This window comes from Hippopotamus amphibius, chromosome 5 (assembly GCF_030028045.1).
Source record: "Hippopotamus amphibius kiboko isolate mHipAmp2 chromosome 5, mHipAmp2.hap2, whole genome shotgun sequence".
Classification (NCBI taxonomy): Eukaryota; Metazoa; Chordata; class Mammalia; order Artiodactyla; family Hippopotamidae; genus Hippopotamus; species Hippopotamus amphibius.
In genome coordinates, this window is record NC_080190.1 from 138,248,190 (window position 1) to 138,268,033 (window position 19,844).

The 19,844-nt window shown below is 38.4% G+C and overlaps 1 protein-coding gene across 3 annotated transcripts; it reads right to left on the bottom strand.

The window, feature by feature from the left end:
• Positions 1-3,147: 3,147 nt before the first annotated feature.
• On the bottom strand, positions 3,148-19,584 carry PABPC1 (poly(A) binding protein cytoplasmic 1). 3 transcript variants are annotated; one of them, XM_057734781.1, is made up of 15 exons: positions 18,864-19,584; positions 15,526-15,719; positions 15,207-15,322; positions 12,931-13,061; positions 11,552-11,646; positions 11,144-11,281; positions 10,850-10,945; positions 7,601-7,873; positions 7,307-7,397; positions 6,567-6,677; positions 6,328-6,482; positions 5,683-5,767; positions 5,070-5,200; positions 4,416-4,509; positions 3,148-3,593 (listed from the first exon to the last, which is right to left on the bottom strand). In XM_057734781.1, exons 1-14 carry the CDS (start codon positions 19,054-19,056, stop codon positions 4,417-4,419), a joined length of 1,902 nt encoding a protein of 633 aa, XP_057590764.1. In that variant the 5' UTR covers positions 19,057-19,584; the 3' UTR covers positions 3,148-3,593; position 4,416. The 3 variants fall into 3 exon arrangements, 2 of the variants coding, with proteins under 2 accessions (XP_057590764.1, XP_057590763.1); XM_057734780.1 differs by having other exon boundaries at positions 12,922-13,061; XR_009053703.1 differs by lacking the exon at positions 5,070-5,200 and having other exon boundaries at positions 12,922-13,061.
• Between the last annotated feature and the right edge of the window lie 260 nt (positions 19,585-19,844).

The following is a 19,844-nucleotide window of genomic DNA, read 5'->3' on the forward strand; positions in this document are numbered from 1 at the left end:
GCATGTTTTTCCACCTTTGTAGATAAGACAATTCCCTCCCTCCCACCCCCCCACCCCCCAAACTTGCAGTTGTGGACAGATAAAAAAGGTAAATAAGGTAACACCTAAATCTGAAATAGTTACCTTCTTATTCTGTCACGTTGACACATACCACTTGCAACTAGGTGGCTGAGAAGACACAGCAACATCCGAGATGTATCAAAGTAACTAAAAAAACACTTAAATTTACCTAGTTAGATTGTCTAATCAAAGATACATTATATTCACTGACTCAGAAAAGAGTCAATGTGAAGCCTAGAGAAAGGGAGACCAGAACTCATCAGTGCAGCACTGGTCTCCAGCAGAGCAGCATGTGTCGGACCATCGTGGCTGGACAGAGATGGGCAGCTCCATCCATTTTGCTTCCAACTTGAACCAAACTTCTGATTTTGTTTCCCTGAGAACTGATTTTGTAGGGAAAATGCACTTATTAAGCACAACTATCCAGGTCCTCTTCAGTCACTTACTCACTGCAAATTAATAGGGACCATGGTTTTATATCAAAAGAATAAGAAAATTTCAAAGTACTCTCCAAAATGTCACTCACTTATGATCCACTAGTTTGACAGGAGAGAAGTATAATCAAAGTATAATCATCCTGTAAACAAGGTACATTACTTTAGCTTGTTTTACCCATGCAAGTCTTAGTGTACATGAACTGGAGAAAAGGAGATTCTAGGCTAAAAAAGCAGTTTCCAAGTAGTCATTATATATCCATCACCTACAGAAAAATGTTATCAATTTAGTTCATCTCAGACCTTCCAAGAGAAGCAGCCATACATATCCTGTATAAGATAAGGTAGCAGTGTCAGCTGCCTTATTCTGCTTCATCTCAAATCCTGCATGAAGTTTGGTGGTTTAAAATAACTACTGTCGATGATCAGCCATACATTTTACTAGACACTAGTCAGTTTTCATTAACTGTGGAGATTTTTTTGTGAAGTCTTGCTAACAATGAATTAGTAAATACAGTATCATTGCTTCTAGGGTAAATAACAGGGTTAGGTGAGCCTGTCACAGTCAATTGATACATAGCTGTTTCATGTTTCTGCCTAAAGACATTTTAATATACGTTGTTAACAATGAACCCACAGCCAACAGCTCTGTAACTTATGCCCAAATGAAACTTACCTTTTTCTCCAGAAGGCACACCATAGCGTTCTTGTGCTTAGGACAGAACACAGCACTTCAGCAACATACTTAGGGACCATTGAAACAGTAAAACGACTCATACACACACACACACAGCATGAGAATGTCAGGAGACCTTCTCAACAGACGATTGAGGCATTTAAACAGACTTCTTTGACCTCAGCTGGGAACATGGGCATCTCCGGTGACTCGAATTTTTCAATGCGTTGTGCATGTCTGCAAATGACTGAAATCTATCGTTTGCACAAATATATTTTTGGGGTTACAAGTAATTTTTAGTGAGTAGGTGAATTTGCAAATACAGAATTATCAAATAATGAAGAGACATTTTTTCTCAATTCCTGCAAGTAGATCAGGGACGTCTACTTGAGTTTTGTTGCCTCCTCTTGGAAAGTAGGCATTTCAAAAAGGAAACAATTTATCTTCGTATCACACAAAAAACACTGAATTCCAAGCTATCCAATGTATAAAGCAAGCTACTGTCTGTGCAAACCCTATCTGCAACCCTAGATTTGGAATGGTTTTCATCCATGAAAACTTTAGCTTAAGATATCTTAGAAGCTGCTCCTTTAAAACCTAAAGGCTTGAAACATTTTATATTAAAATTTTGAGAAATATAGTATATATTTCTATGCCCCCCCCCCCAAAGCATTAAGGAAAGCTTTCATGATGACTCAGAAAAATTGTTTTCATCTCAACAAACTGTCAAGATAGAACTATGGCTGGGCAAAATACAAAATCATTACTGTAATGCTTACTAGGTGCACTGATTTAAGCCATGGTATACGAGGTGGGGTTTGTGTAGATCTTGAATTTCAAAAGCCAAGGTGAAAAGCATTCCAGGTATAGAAGTAATGTAAGGTTTCAACATAGCCAAGGTTTTATTTGGATTTATTTATTTGCTCCTAAGGGCAAGAGAGCTAGAGTTGAGATAATTCTAGCACGGTGATAAGATAAACAGATATGCAACTCAGAAAGCTAACTCTGGTAGTAGTAATGTAGAGAATGGACTAGAGTTAAAACTAGACCATTCTCTAAAGTGCACTGAAATTGCCAAGGATATCTGTTTAAGGCCCTGGGCCCCAATCATGATCTTCTAAATCCTTTCTCTACATGTAGAAGCCTTATATTTTCATTATTCACAAGCACTTTGGATAATAAGGTATTATACTGAGATAAGTCACAATCAATTACCAAATTAAAGATCTTTTAAAAATAAGGCTTAAGGGACTTTCCTGGTGGCCCACTGGATGGGAATCCGCCTGCCAATGCAGGGGACACAAGTTCCCTGAGCCCTGGTCTGGGAAGATCCCACATGCCGCGGAGCAGCTAAGCTCGTGCACCACAACTACTGAGCCTGTGCTCTAAAGCCTGCGAGCCACAACTACTGAGCCTGCAGCTTGTGCTCTACAACAAGAGAAGCCACAGCAATGAGAAGCCCGCGCAACTTAACGAAGAGCAGCCCCCGCTCGCCGCAACTAGAGAAAGCCTGCACACGGCAATGAAGACCCAACACAGCCAATAAATAAAAAATAAAATTTTTTTTTGAAAAGGCTTAAAACGAATCCTAAGTTTTGTACACTTAATTTCTATATTATCTACACCCTCCTATCCAACAAATACAGTAGTTGTTACTGTCTTACATCACATAAATGAGAGCTGAAGCGAGTTATCTGCCAGCCTAGAAACCTTAACAGTCATATACTGACTGGCATCATCTCAAAAGATGTGAAGGTCATTTAACAAATATATGCCTGGATTTAAGAACTCACATGGAAATCTAAATTCATAAAATACATTACAGGAATTGTCTTATGTCTCTCTTTCATAAAACTAAGAAACCTTTGGAAAATGTTAGTACCTTTTCTCATGAAAGGTTCTTACGCAAATTTCAGCTTATCACCTTTTTACCCAAGCCAATTACAAAGAGAAATAAAACAGCATAACATCACTGTGCACTGTTTAAGGAATTTTTATTAAAGCAAGAATTTTATAATCCAAATTACGTTTCTTTGCTCAGTTATCAATTCTGTTATTTAAAACAGAAATGACATTCTGAGCTATTCCACAGTAAAGAATTACAAAATTAAAGAAAGGAATGCTTTAAATTTTTGTACTTTGCTGAAAATTCTTTTTCCAAGGGTCTATAAAACATTAATTTGTTTTTATATTTTACTATTTTTTTGTGTTTTTTTGTTGTTTTTAAATCAATAAGTAATCTAGGACTAGCATTATGTTTGCTAGACCTGGCATTTGCTCCGTACATAAGGTTCAAAGTTTCCTTTCCTTTTTTTATTTATTTTATATTTTGCAATGTTTTTTTTCCATAATATTTAAGTTTTTCGATGTTTAGGTATTTTTCTTCGGTGAAGCATGAGTTTCTTTTCATGGTCCCTGATCATCTGTAAATGTGGGAGGAAAAAAAGATTATAATCATCAAATTTAAGAAACAGAATTTAATGATTCCAACCACTAAAAAGAAAGTATCTTTACCTAAGTGACAGAGGTGCTAATTCTAGCTACAATGGCAGTCATATTACAATATATAAATGTATTTAATTAACATGTTATACACCTTAAATTTGTACAATGTTATATGTCAACTATTTTAACAGAACAAATAAGAGGACCAGTATTGGCACTCGTCAGTATTAAAGCCCTCGGCCAAATTCAGCCTGTTTACAGGCTGTTTCTGTAAAGCTCTACTGGACCACAGCCACACCCACTCGTGTTGTCTGTGGCTGCTCTCACACTGCAACAAGTTGAGCAGAGTAGCTTCCACACGTAACATGGCCCACAAAGCCCCATCTATTTCCTATTTTACCGAAAAGCTTTGCCCATCCCTGGCTCCACAGCTACATCACTCCATTTCTTGGGGGTAATGAAAGGGAATAGCAGAGGCCAAAAGGCAACTGTCATGGCTGTCACTCAATTAAATGTATTAAGCTATGAAGTCCCCCGAGAATAGCTACACAGGCCCAATCCCTGTTATAGCCATTTAATACAAGTTGCTACATACAATGTTCGAAAGGGCTCTGATCTTAAAAATTCAAGTCAACACTAGGGTAACAGGTAAAGTTTCCTTTAATTTCTCTGTATCTCTACTTCTCTTTGAAAAATTAGCAATGCATTTGGATTAATGGTAAAATGAGGTTTTGCTAATGTTTCAAAATACGCTCAAACTGTTAAAACAGAATAAGAAAACAAACACGGGGCAGGCTCACTTTAAACAGTTGGAACCCCAGTGGCACTGTTAACTGCTTTCTGGGCAGCCTCTTTTGCTTGGTGGGCTTGTAGTACAGCTACAGCTTCATCAACCTGAAAAAAGGAAAACAAACCAGTTCTGAAAAATGATAATTAGAAAATTTCAAATTGACAACACATAAATGTCCACCAAAGGCAAATTCCCTTCCTCAGATGAAAGTGGAAACAACTGTTATCAAAAAACATTCTGTATCTTTTGGGTTCCATTCCAGCACTGTTCTAGAATTATGAACCTCTTGCATTTCTTACCCTCGCCCCATCAAAAATCCCCCAAAGTTGAGAAATATCACTTTCTCCAATAAAGATGCAGCACAGTTAAGACCACAGACGCTGGAGTTACAGTGGCTGGACTTGAAACCAAGCTCTGCCATCCATTAGCTGCTTTGCGAGCACTGGGCAAATTATTCAACCTCTCTATGCTTCAGTTTCCCCATCTATAAAATAGGGAAAACACCCCCATAGACTATTATTAGAATTTTCAATTAATATTTATAAAGCTCTAAGAATTATGCATGACTTGTATAAAGCACTTAAAAATTTTCTACAAAATTAAGTTCCTACAAAACATCCTGGGATATGTTGTATAAGAAGCTGCTAGATAAATGATAATTTACTTTAGAACGGAGAGACTCTGGAGACTCAAGCATATGAAGAAGTTCTGAATTATCAATCTCCAACAACATGCCAGTGATTTTACCAGCAAGAGTAGGGTGCATGGCTTGAATTAGAGGAAAGAGCCGTTCACCTAGGAACAAAAACATTCAAAAACTCCTTCAATCAAAAAAAAAAACTTTTAAAGGACCTACCATATTAAAACTGGGGTTTAAGAACCTTTTGTATATAGCAAATAAATGGTAACCCATAATCCACCATTTTAGCATCTTTCATGAGAAGACTGGTATAAAACATATTAACATCTACCACAAGGCAATTAATTCTTGGCAGTATCAGTTTACCAAAAAACAGATGAAATGAAGTTATGCTACTATTATATTCATTTGGTTCAAATTCCTTCTTATAAATGTGTGGTGAGGTTCATGACCCTATCCATCAAAGGCACCATTTTAATAGCTTTCCAGTCTTGTAGTAAGTCAGGCAGACAAATTGTGCTTTCCTAATCATTCATGCCAATTCAGATCCTGCCACCCTTGCTGTTACTTTTAGGTCTAAAGGAGGTCTAAGTGTCTTCCTATTTTCTAACTGACCAGGTCAGACAAAGGTACTTACCCAACATTTGCTTCTGCTCTTGAGGAGGGGCAGATGCCAACATGGAAGCAGTCAAAGGCTCCTGACCTTGTACATGAACAGCAGGCTAGAAAGAAAATGGGGAAATTGCTAAGTTTAAAAAGTACAGAAGTAATGGCAAGTACAAATACAGTCATCACTGGAAAATAACTGGACTGTAGTCTAAACATCAGTAGAAGCTGAATGAATCAAAAATACAGCCTAAGGTAGCTATTAACACCTAAGTGCTCAAGTATTACAAGCACAGGGGATGCTGAATTTTCTTTTTTATCTGGAGTATTCTTTGGAACCATAATACTTCTATTATGATCGACAATTTTGGTCCCAGGCTCAAAAAAAAAAAAAAGGGAAGTCAAATCTCACAAACTAAACTTCGTTTCACCCTTTCTCACAACTACACCAAACAAAACTCTCAAATCACATAAGTAATTCAGGATTGGGGACTGCACTGAATGCTTGTCTAGCTCCTAGAGCATAGCACATATAAGACACTTTTACATACTGCCAATTAGTGGGACCTCAACAAGATGTTCTAGATAGCTTAAGCTCTCATACATCATACAGCTGTCTTCAATGTCTTTGTGATCAAGGACTGTCATCTTTATAAAGAAATCACGAAATCCACACCTGCTGCATGGTAACTTGTGGCTGTGCATTAAGATGTTGCTGAGGATTGCGAACTCCCGCGGCATATTTATACTGTGGAACGGTGCGAACAGCAGGAGTAGCTGCAGCAGCAGCAGCTGCGGGACGTGGACCCATTGTCTGTGTTGATGTGTTAGCTACAAAAAAAAAAAAAAAAAAATTGTATTTACCTTGCTATTTCAAATTGGAGACCAATTTTTACGGGAAGGGTTAAGACTCACCAACACGCTGTGTCGACATGACTCGTGGAACCTGTGAAGAAGCTGGTCTCATAGTACTAAACGGTGGTCTAGGAGCGGCTGGGCGGATAGCACCGGGCATATTTTGGAATGCTACATTTAAAGATATGAACACACATTAACTGGGAAAAACTCACCAAGTGTTCATGTTTTTCAGAGCTGAGGTTTGCACAAAAGGTTACAGATGACCAAATATAAACAAACACCATTTTTAAAAGCTTACGCTATCTGCCATTTCTCACATCAGAGCATCAATAAAAAAATCACATGAGAGCATCAATAAATAAAAAATTTTCATTCATACAAGGACAAGTGCTTATTAATACTGGAACATGATACATGAACCTGATTCTAAGTGTTCCTGCAATAACACTATTCCACAGGACAAGGCTGAAAATGCCTGGACCCTGGTCCTCATACATGCAACAAGATCTTTTAAAACTACTGCCTAACCAAATATGAAATGGAGTTGGATGCATTCCCAAACTTGTTGTAAAGGAAAATCAAACCAGCATAGATATTACTGTCTTCATAAGACAAGAATGGTGAAGCATTTTATGATACTTTTTTAAAAGCAAAATGCTAGGATCCCCAAAACGAACACTCATAACTATAAATTACAAAAAGCAACAGCTAATACCACTGGGATGTAACAGCTAATTTGCCTCATCTATGTTTAGTTCAAATACTTCACAACCTTAAAAAAACAAATAAAAGCTTACGATGAGGTCTGGCACCCTGAGCAGTCCAGCGAGGACTTGGTCTTAGTTGAGCAATTTGGCTAGGAGGATAGTATGCAGCACGGTTCTGAGTCTGTAGAAAGCAAGCAAGTGCATCAGTTAAAGAAAAAAGCAAATAATGCAACTAGTTATGCACTCTCAAAACATTTAGCAGGTCCTCTCACACTAAGCATTTTTCAAATCCAATCAGAATTCACATCTCATGTTTTCATCTTAAACATTAAAGATGACCAAACAGTAAAACCTTCATGAGGTTTGTTCTCTTCTAAAACCTACCTGTGGGATAGCTGCCATGAAGTAACCTGAAGGAGGTGCTGGCTGGTAGGGGTTGATTACAGGGTTGGGCACAGCTCTTACACTTGCCATTCTCTGCATATACTGGTTAGTGAGGTGAGCCTGGCGCTCTTCTTTGCGCTGAGCTAAAGCTACATACAATGGCTTGGTGGCCACAATTCTACCATTCATTTCTGTAACTGCTTTAGTGGCTTCTTCTGGGGAGGAGAAACATACAAAACCAAAACCTTTGCTGCGACCACCCTCCATCATAACCTATTAAAAGAAAATGGAAGAAACCACACAATTAATGCAATGGTAGGAAGAGGCACAAAAAGCAGACTATCAATTATAGCCACAGACTCACATTTAACCAAACCCTGTCAATGCCTTCATCATTTTTCCCACAATTTTTTTCTTAATATCCAAATATTAAGGGTAAACTACATGCATGCATTATCCCAGCCAAGCAAAAGAAGTAAAGGGGTGGAGGTACAACAGCACCTTTGTTAAGATTTTCATTATTAAGGTTTAATTTCTAAATACATTCAAGGCCTACTAAATTTTAGCACCACTAGAAACATGCACAATTAAAATTTGACTACTCTAGCAATTCGAGTTGACAAGATGTTTTATTATTCTTCGGGGCAGTGCGGGGGGGGGGGGGGGGGGGGTGGGCAGGAAGCAGTTGAATCTCATAATATCCACAACTGAAAATTAAAATTTCACAATCAAGACCATAGGGCCATAAATATTTGGGTATAAACAATATTCAGGATGCTTCACAATGACTCCAAAGATCTTTTAAACAAGCAATGAGCAGAGGAGATGTGAAGAACTTCTCAGTAGCCCTGCAATATACATAAGCATGCTATACAGTGACATTAAACACCTTGCTGGTGGCACAGGAACAAGCTAAACAGCAATAAAACAGTCCAATGATCTTACATAAATGCAGAATCAAAACAAACAACAAAACAAAAAACTGGGCTCAAGGATACAGAAAACAGATTGGTGGTTGCCAGAGAGGCAGGGGGTTTGGGGAAAGGGGTGAAGGTGGCTAAAAAGTACAAATTCCCAGGTATAATAAAGTAAGTCCCCATGTACAGCATGGGGACTATAGTTAATACTGTATTATATACATCTGAAAGTTGCTGAGTAGATCTTTAAAGTTACCATTACAAGAAAAAAATTTTTTTAACTGTGGTTAATGAATGTTAACTAGACTTACTGTGGGGGTCACTTTGCAGTATATATAAATATTGAACAATTATGTTGTACATTTGAATATGTTTTATGTCAATTATACCTCAAAAAAGAGAATCCAGAAACACACCCATGCAAGTATGGGAACTTAGTATGTTAAAGCTTACATTTTAAAACAGTGGGGAGAAGATGAACTTTGCACTATCTAGTACGTGGTAAATGGGGTAATTATGAATCAACTTAGAGCTCTTATTCACATCCCATTGAAAAAAAATCTGAACATAAAATGCAAAATTACAGGGAAAATCTAAGATGACACAAGACCTCCAAAGTCCGAAGTAGAAGACTTGGAGAAAGTGCTTGCAATATAAAAGGGCTGATATGAAATTTTTCCTTAATCAATAAAGATAACCAATGCGGTATAAAAATATGCAAAAAAATAGGTTAAACAAGTAAACGCATAAAAAGCATGTCTCATTCAAAAAGATGTATATCACTTTCTACTAAATTGACAAGACTAGTAGTAATTTACTTTGTTCAGCCTTTTTTGGACAATTTAGTTGTATTAATTTTAAATATACACACCCACTAACCAAAAATTTCAATTCCAGAACTTCAGAAATACTGGTATATGTATGATGTTTATTGGAGTGGTGGGTCTAACAGTGTTAATATGCAAAGCAACCCAAATGTCCAACAATACAGTCACAGTAGAATAAGTTACAGTACACCTATACCATGAATATTCAGCCCTTAGTGAAAAATGAGAAAAAGCCTGAATAAATCTGTACCTAGATCTGTTAAATAAAAAGACAAATTTCAGAATATGTATATTATGATTCTGTTTTATAAAAACTGTTTATATGTATACAAGAAGTATACAAGCATGGAAAATTATCTGGGAAGGCCAACCAAATTGGAGGGGTCACCTCTTACTTTTTACACTTCTGTCTTGATCAATTTGCTTTTTCAGCAAGCATTATCAAATTAACATAATGACCTCCTCTCCCAGAATAAATTCTTGCCAAACTTTTCACCACCTTGCCAACAGTGATACTATGATCCACAAAGGACTTTTTAAAAAGAACTTAATAAAGACCCTCTTTTGTAAAACATGCATGCTTCTTCATACATTCAAAATAAACTGATGCACAATATTAAATTTAAACGATTTTCAGGGAACATACTGAGGATAAAACACTCAGGAATAGATAGATACAATCACACTCCAGATCCTCTTATAAAAAGCACAGGCTGAATGAAACAAGACAACTACATCACTTGCATTCATCTACTGTGCCCCTAACATTCTCACTATCATAAACGTTCCCTCGGTCAATGGGTTGCAGAGTAGAAAGATCCGCCAAGTCAGCCCAGAGCAGCCAGTTTTATTTTTCCCGTACTCTTTTGAGAATCTGGTTAAAGTTTTACTCTTCCCACTCCCCAAAATACATAAGCACAAAACTTTAAATACAGAAGGATTCTTGGATCATGGACACCAGAAAAAACACCTAAATTCTTACATCAAAATTCCAGAATTTAGACTAGAACCTTACTACTGTACTTCTTAATTTCTGATTTCAAGTAAAAGCATCTATGATCACTACCTTTACTTATTAGGAAGCTTTAAGTTTGACCCCCCCAGAGTGAACTGTGTAAGTGAATATAGATTAGCCCAATAGTTACAATTATAGTTTCCTAATAAATTGCCTTCTTTAACCAGTAAAATAACTAGTTTAACAGAGTATGGAACAATGCATCATGTGACGATTGATCACTATGGTCATCAAATATAGCCTTCCTCATTATCTGCAAAAATAAACCTTCAGCTACAACAGCCACTTCAAACCTGATTATAAGTTTCTGAAGTAATGAAGCAAAAATATCATTTTCTGAAAAATGATTCATTTTTTTAGAGAAGAGAAAAAACTATTTGACCATTTAAAAAAAAAAAACACTCCAGTATGAAATAGGAAATGTATATACATATATCTAATGAGCACGGATTTTCCCAAATCTTAAAAAAACATGCATCATACGCTTTACCTTTGCACTAGTGATTGTACCAAATGGAGAAAACTCTTTCCGGAGACGTTCATCATCAATGCCATCATCAAGATTTTTCACATAAAGGTTAACACCCTAAAAAAATAAAGAAAAAAAAAATTTAGGAAAAAAAAAACCCCATAGTGGTACTTAAGCATACTTCCTATTACCTTATCCCATGTGTCCTCTCCCTTTCCCCTCTCAAACTCTCCAGTTACCTGGCAGTAACTGACATGAACATAAAATAGGTTTCCTCATCTGTCTTATTTTTGCTTGTTCAATTAAAAAATGAACCTGGTATCTGGTGATCCTATCTTGCTTCATCTGTTCAAATTTGCGCTTAAGTTCCGTCTGCCGTTCCACTTTTTTCTGGGCCCGACCAACGTAAATTTGTTTTCCATTGAGCTCCTTTCCATTCATCTCATCCACAGCCTTACAAAGATCACAATATTTTAATTACTAACTTGCAATACATAAATCCATTTTTTAACAATAAAGAAAATAGTACACTATAAGAGCTAAATATAGGTTTTCAATTTATACTCTCAATATATAAAATCAAGTAATTCAAAACAATACATGTGAAGATGAGTTGCTATTGGTATGTATGTGTATTTTAATGCAGAGCAACTCAACTTTATATCCCCCACATCTAACACAGAAAACCCACACTGCCTTTGATTAGCATATTTTAAGTCTTACTTTCTGTGCATCTTCATGCCTTTCAAAGCTTACAAATCCAAAACCTTTGGATTTTCCACTCTCATCAGTCATTACTTTCACACTTAAGGCAGGTCCTAAAAAAAATTTTTTTAATGATTCAAAGATATTCCATACATTTAGTTTACACATTTCAAATTTCAATACACAAAGCCATGAAAAAAAAATATATAAAAATGGAGATTAAAAAAAATTCCAAGCCTCCAGAAAGTTATTCCTCCTCTAACCACCCCCTCTCCCACCATGGGCATAGGAACTAAATATTCTCTTCAAAGACCCTTTATTTCTACCAAGAAGGTAAGTAAATACCATTCCCTGAAACACTTCTTCCATTTAAGGAGGTAGGTTTCAGACAACTGTAAATAATGAAGTTTTATTCTTAGCATTAGTACAAAACAGATACTTTATTTTAACACAATTTGATTTTCTTTAATAACTTAAGCCTTGGCCCACTTGATTTTCAACAGGGAGTAGAAGAAACACAGGGTTTGACCTTTGGGAAGATACAGCAGAAGCACCTGGAGGAGGTGACATGTTTCTGAAGACACTTATCCCCCCCACCAACCCCCTCAATAAAATAGACAATAAAAATAGACTTAACTGAAGTGGGTATTATCTCAGGTAGGTGGGGAAAAAAGATTAAAAATCACATCTGATCACAGAGACTGCAAGATGTATGGGTGCAGACAGACTGTTTACAGGTTCAGTGGCATGCCAGCTTGGCAATAGTAAAGTATTAGATTTCCTAATTCGTTATGATTTGAAATGCTTTTAAAAAGGGGACAACTATTTAAGTTAAACAAAAAGGAAAGCAAAGATAAGGGACAAGCAAATCATCTGCAAGAGTACAATTTAAAGTTCATCTTCTGATCAGCTACACACAAGTATCTAAAGTGAGACTGGTTACACTTCACCAGAAAATCTGGATGTCTTATTAAAGTCATTATTTTAAACTGCTCAAACATGATGCTAAGACTGGCCAAATATCCTAAAGCTGGCCAGCTTTCCTGTCCCATAATTAAAGACTACATTCCAATGTAAGTTGGCTGTGTCACATGCAAAGCCTCTGATGAGATGGGATCTGTTAGTGCATAAATCCAACGTGATTTCTTAACATAGCAAAACCTTTAAAAATCTGTTCCAATTACAGTCACACCTTACTGTGCTAATACCATGCTATTAACCTTTAAACTGGATAGAATTTTATTTATATGCTAGCATAATGGACTATCAGTAGCTTAACCCAAATAACTATTTTAAAATACCAGTCATTTTTTTAGTATAAAATATCAGCCAAAAACATCAAGCAATTACTCAGAACTGAGTATAAAAATTTAATTCAGACACATTACCAAACTTGCCAAAGAGATCCTTAAGGCGCTCATCATCCATGTCTTCTCCAAAATTCTTGATGTAAACATTGGTGAACTCTTTTGCCCTAGCTCCAAGTTCTGCTTCTCGTTCCTTACGAGACTTAAATCGTCCAACAAATCTAATGAAATATGTAAGAACTATAAAATTAGATTCTATTTTATGAAGTTCAGGCTAATTAAACCTGATGGTTGATTCTGTAATAGTTACTGATAATTTCAGAATCTCTAATAAAGAGCACACTATAAAACAGAAACAGGGCCTTAAGTGAAAAAATGAAAGCATCAAATATAACCAACCTCTTAACTATAATCACAAAAAAGAACATTTTTCTTTATTCATACTCCTCTCCCTTCCGTCTAGCTAACATAGGGTTAGGAAGATTACGTCTAGCAATACAAAACAAGTGGATTACGCCTGCACCACGCCAGTGAAAAGACAGAAAAGCTTTCATCATTGCTGTTTCAACATGGCTCTTGCACTTTGCAATCTTCTAAAGTAGAAATTTAAGCCACTGAATTCTGTATTCTAACACACAACAGCCTGGAACAAATTTCTTCGCAGCATTATCAACAAAATGTGTTTTAAAAATTTCGGTTTTCCCTAACATAATAGTACATGTGTCATTAAAGAATATTATAATATACATCTAAGTACAAAACCATCTCCCATAATCCCACCCAAAATCATGACTGACTTTTACTATATCTTTGTTTTCTGTGTTTAAGAACTTTAGTCTAGCACAATTTCTTTTCATAGGAGATACCTATGATTTTATTCCCTTAGCCCCACCCCATACCTCCCCATGCCATATGGTGGTGCTTCTCCACATAATTAGTTTTATAAATGTTCTCAGTGGGAACATAATACTCCCTTATGGACAGCACAACTTTCTGCTTTTGTAAATAATGCCACAGCTTTATGCAACTTTGTTATTTGTTCCTAGTAAAGAGTTGCAGAAATCATGGCAGTTCATAGGGTATATATAAATAACCATAAGTTTATACCTACAAACTGCTTTCCAAAAAGGGTTGTATCATTTTATACTCAAAAAACAGCAATAAATCAAGTTCTTTAATCTAGACCTCCACCAGTGGTAGCCATTCTTTTTTTTTTCCTCTAAAGCATTGCTAACAGGCAAAAGATATTTCCACCTGTGAATACAAATGACGCTAAACATTTTTCACATTTAAAGATGTACTGTTTTTAAGAACTAGCCTTTGTAAACATTGTTCACACTGAGGAGTTGCTGGTTTTCTTAGACTTATATAGGGTTCTTTACATATTACAAAGCCTTTCCATGATCATGCAATTGACAGAAACAGGTAATACCATGTGCACAACTCCTCCATGTATGGGCTGACCACACCACTTGATGCAGATTTATGAGAACCAAGCCTTAAGAGTGATGCAGCTGACCTGTTAAGAACCAAACCCAATTTGTGTGCCATCACTGCAGTTTATATAGCAACAGGAACTCACAGATCACTTACAATATGATCTTACAGCTGAATTTGCCCAGATAATTAAGCAAAATCCATGGGCACTGAGGATTAAAAAACACTGAGATTTGTATTTTCTTTGGGCTCATAAAATCTGTATTTTTACAACTTGTAGCAGAAACAGTCTTATAGAGGTTTTATCAGTGTCATTATTTTAAAAGTTTGCAACTTTTAAGAACAAGTTTATTTCAGAAAAGATTAATCATGAAGACTTCTGGTTTAATTCCAATTTATCTTTACATGGAGAAGAGAGCCAAAAGGTGTTGAGACAACAATTATAACAATCTTTAAACTCCATCAATAAACTGTGAGAGTAAGGCCAAGTAAAGAGTCACCATGGGCTCTGAATTTAGACCACTGGGTTTGTATCCCAGTTCATCTGTCATACCAGCATGTAAACACAGGCAAATTATTTTAGCCTCAGCTTTGAATGGAAAATAGGCTAATTACTACCTTGGGAATTATGATTAAGTTTCTGCCTGGATTTCTAGTTTTTTAACTATACATTTATTTTGAAAAAGTTTTATATTCCAGCATACCTTTTTCTTTCGTTAGAATGCTGACCAGTTGTATTAATTCACTATTATTTGTATGTTACACTGAACGTGGAGAAAAGACACTTACAAAATCTACCAAGATGTGGTTAATTTTCACTCTAGTTGTATCTCTTTAAGAGCACAAATACATTACTTATAAAACGAATGAATTGATTTGAGCTATTAAAAACAGATTTGAAGTATGATTAACTAAATATTTGTACTTACACTTTACGATCATTTAGAAGCATCCCATTCATTTTTTCAATAGCTCTTTCAGCTGCTTCTTGTGTCTCAAAATGCACAAATCCATAACCCTTGGAACCATTTTCATCACAAACCACCTAGGGAAAAATGTATACCAATTTTTCATTTCTTGCTATTGACTTAGTATTTTTCCAGTGTTCAGAGGTAACTTGTCAGCTACCTAACCTGGGTATTTGGGAAATAAAGATATTCATTAACAGGGAACATCGCTGCTATCTTAAGGAATAAACTACAATTAGCTAAAACACTGTAAATGTTTACTTGCCACATTTTTGCTTACCTTACATGAAAGGATGTTACCAAAAGCAGAAAATGTATCATACAGTGCTTTATTATCAATGGATTTGTCCAAATTTTTAATGAATATGTTGCCCACTCCACTTTTACGAAGTGATGGATCACGCTGAGACCACATGATGCGTACTGGCTTGCCCTTTATAACATCAAAATTCATGGTGTCCAAAGCACGCTCCGCTGCAGGAAGGACATTTTCAAAGTAAATATTATTTCAAAACTTTTATAGCCCACTTAAAATTATATAAACTATTGTGGAGGGAACGGTTGGGCACATGGTCCCTCCACCTCTTTAAACTTCAAGATGGCTGGACCTTACCTCATACCAGCCAAGATTTAAATTGCACAACACAAAAAGAGATGACATATCAGGAAACCCCAAATTTCCCATGTTAATGGATGACGTATAGTTAAGAACTAATGTATTTCTGAAACAATCTCTTCCTTTAACTGCCAAGAAATTTAAAAGCAATTTTTGTTCCTAGTCAACTGTGAAACCAAGATTCCCCTTCACAATCTGCTTAAGAAGCAATATAACAGACAACTGTAGACTATCCACAAGCAGAGCAGCTTATGGATTTTCAAGCATTTTCACTTCTTCCCTATTACTTGTCAAAACTGTTTCATTGCTTATCACTGTCAATATTATACAAAAGTTAGTCCAGTTTCTTAAAACAAAAAGTTCCTGACTTACTGGGGCAATTTCAATGATTCATGATACAACCTCCTATGGCCGCGTTTAAAACAAAAAAGGAAATGCTTTATACATTCTGAAAGCTTGAATCAGGCCTTCAAAAACTAATGTGAAGTTGGGCATACTTAGTGATATAGCACAAAATTTTTGAAATACCAGGTCTACAATATTCACAATTCACTATTAATGCTTTGTTTATATGTAAAGCCAATTTTATCTTAGATCACTTATTTACTAAACTAACGTTTAATCGATTATTTCTGGATAGTGCTAGAAAATTTCAAAATCTACCCTGTGAATTCAGTCTATGAAGGATCAAATTATGTGCACCTGTACCATTAAAGAAATACTTATTAAAGAAGTTTAGACTCTAAATGAAAAAATATAGCCTTAAGTAGCAAGACTAGTCCCTAAAGAGGGGGAACACACAGCCCACTTTAAGACCTGAAACACCAGTTTTCACAAATTCCATGGTAGTGTTAACTGTAAAGTTAGTGAGAGGACAAATTTTCCAGCCATTTCTTTCTATAAATGAAAGTTTCAGTTTCTAGAAGATAGTGACAAACAGCTGTCAGCTCATTTATCAATTGACCACACCTACTCAGCTCCCCTAGTTTTTTTAGCTGACTTTGCGTGAGCTTCTTTTGAATGAGTCACTTCTTCCTGTTAAATTGGAAACTGGTCACTTTCAGAAGCTACTCTACAAGTCCATCAACGTAGCAATAAATAAGAGGTAAGAAAAAAAGAATGAAAACCACTGACAGTAACATTTGGATAGAGAATAACTTGTATTTATACAAACTAAATAAATGGAAGATGGAAAAATGCTACCTTCTTTTGAGTAGTTACAGTACTGGTCTACCAATACAGTCGAATAATACACAGTGTACTGTAACCATGGTAACCTGAAGTTCAACTTTCCAAATCCCAAGAAATTTTAAAAATTCTTTTTTTCTGATTTAAAATTGTTAAATTTAGAAATCACCACCACTTTCAAGGTTTACATTTCATGGTCTCTGGAATTTGTTATTTTCTCTATCATCTCTTCAGTTTGTGATTACCTTGCCCCCAATTATCTTCCCTGATCTTCCATTCAGTGATAAATCTTGAGCAGAGTTGGGAAGAACTATTATGGAGTGGCATTTGGAGTCACTGCCTACAGAGCAAAAGGGCAGAAATCCTGCAGTGCAGTTTTACAACTTTGGGCTTGGTGTCATTCAATAGCCTGCCTACTTAAAAATCTCAGTATGAACATTACCTAGTGAAAAGCTGATCACTAATAACTTAAGATCTGTTAAAGTTTAAATTCCACCTTTAAGGCCCTTCCTACGAAACTGAGAATAAATTCCTTATATTTTATAATACTTCACATATATTCAAGTAGCCAAAGGAAAGACGGGCACAAGTGGGACTATAAAATTAAGTGAAAATGACTTTTGCAAGTCAGTTGATCCAGATATAAAGAAAAATCCTGGCAACTCGTCAGGCCACATATTTGTTTGCCAAGTTTTGGATTTTTTGTGAGCTATTTAACTTTACATTAAAAATATAAGGTTAGCTTCATCTTTTGCCCCATAAATTTCAAGCTGACTCTAATCTGTTACTTTGTGCTCAATCATTCCCCACCATGTATGGATATTCTAGACCGCTTTTTAAAAATAAGGAAACCACTACTACAATGCCACTTAAGTATAATGGTCCAGTCCATACCACACTCAAAAGTAACATCTGACAGTCAAAACTGATGACGACATTTTAAAGTAAAATCCCTCAAAACCATAGAAGCTATTCCAGAAGGGAAAAAAAAAATATTCCGAAAAAATTACCAGTACTACGAAACTAATTTGATTAAAAAAATCAGAACTATCTAAACTGCCTGAGAAAACGATCGCCTTCACAAGTGTCATCTTCCACATCTCCTCCCTTCTAACCTGCTGTTAGAGTGAAACGTCTAAACTAGAGGAAAACCCCCAGCGCACGTCTCATTGGTAATTTACACGTCCAGAGCCATCAGTCACTTACAAGTTATTAAGAATGGAATCAGAAACCTGATGACCACCACCAGATCCCTATATTAACTTTATTCTACGTCCCCGCGGCTCCCCCAGGCGATTGGGCCAGGAGCAGGAACAGGCCTCGGGCCTGTGAGGTTACAGGGTTCAACACGTGGTATTTTTCGAGCACCGAACGGCACTTCTCCCCGTCCTGGGGCGCCGGCAAGAGCCTCGAGTGGTGGGAGCGCCTCCACCTCTTAGCTGAGAAGGGGGCTCGGCGCTCGACACCCCAGAATCCCGCCACTACTGGCGGGAGCGCCGTGTGAGAACCCAACCTCACCCACCCTCCCGGCGCGTCATCACCCTAAAGTTTGAGAGCGGCTGAGGCCGAGAAAATGGTCGCAGAGGAGGAAGTGGCCGGGCGTGCGAGGGGCGTGCGGCTGCCGGCAACGCGGGTCCGCGAGGACACGGGGAACCGGGGCCCGGCGTCCGAGCCTAGTCCGGTTGGCCCCCTGAGTGGGGGATGACAGGCCCTCCCGCCCCCTCCCCGCAGGCCTGCTGGCCTAGCCCGCCCGCCGCCGCCGCCGCCGCCTGAGCCTCATGGCCGCCCGCCCGCCCGCCCGGCTCGGCTCTCACCGTCTGCCGGCTGCTGGAAGTTCACATACGCGTAGCCCAAGGAGCGGCGGGTGATCATGTCCCTGCAGACCCGGATGGAGAGGATGGGCCCGGCCGGGCTGAACTTCTCATAGAGCATCGCCTCGGTCACGTCGGGGTGTAGGTCCCCCACGTAGAGCGAGGCCATGGGGTAGCTGGGGGCGCTGGGGTTCATCTCGGCACGGCTGCCCGCAGGGCCACAGGCCGCGACCTTTCCGTGAGAGGAGGAGGGCGAGTGCTGGGGCCGGGGGCCGGAGCCGGGGGGAGGGGAGCGGGGGCAAGCGCAGAGGGACAAAAATCAACTGGAATCGAAAACTACTCAACGGCCGCAGAACGGGGTCGATCCGCTGCCGCTGGCTCCTGGCTGCTGGCTGCCGGCTGGGGAGCGAGGGTGGCGGTGTCGGGTCCGGGCAGCGGGAAGGCCTCGGTCTCTCGGTTCCTTCTTGGAGCTGCTGCGGGGCCGCGGGCGGGCGGGCGGGCGGGTCGGTCTCGGCTGCTTCACCGGGTTATTTTATAAAAGAGGAAGAAAAAAAAATAAAAGTCTCCGGCGGGGGAGACGCGGATTTTTTGTAAATTTTTTTTGGGTTTTTTAAAAGATTTTTTTAGATTTTTTTGGATTTTTTTAATAATAAATGTGTGTTCCGAGCCCGGAGCACACACTCCGCACTCTCAGCACTAACCGCCGGGGAGAAGGGGAAGCCCCGCCTCCTGCACCCTCTACTTATACCCCCCGCCGCACTCGCCCCGCCCCCGCGCGTCTGACGCCAGGGCCCTACGCGAGCGTCAGCGCCGGAGGAGGAGGAGAAAAGGAGGCGAGGGGGAGGAGGGAGGAGAAAACAGGAGGAGGAAAGAGCAGAGAGGAAGGGAGAGGCGGTGGCGGCTACGGCTGTGGGGGTGGGGCTGGGGCGGAGGGGCGGGACTCCTGCGCACGCGCCGCGGCCGGGGGGCGGGGCCCGGGCGGCG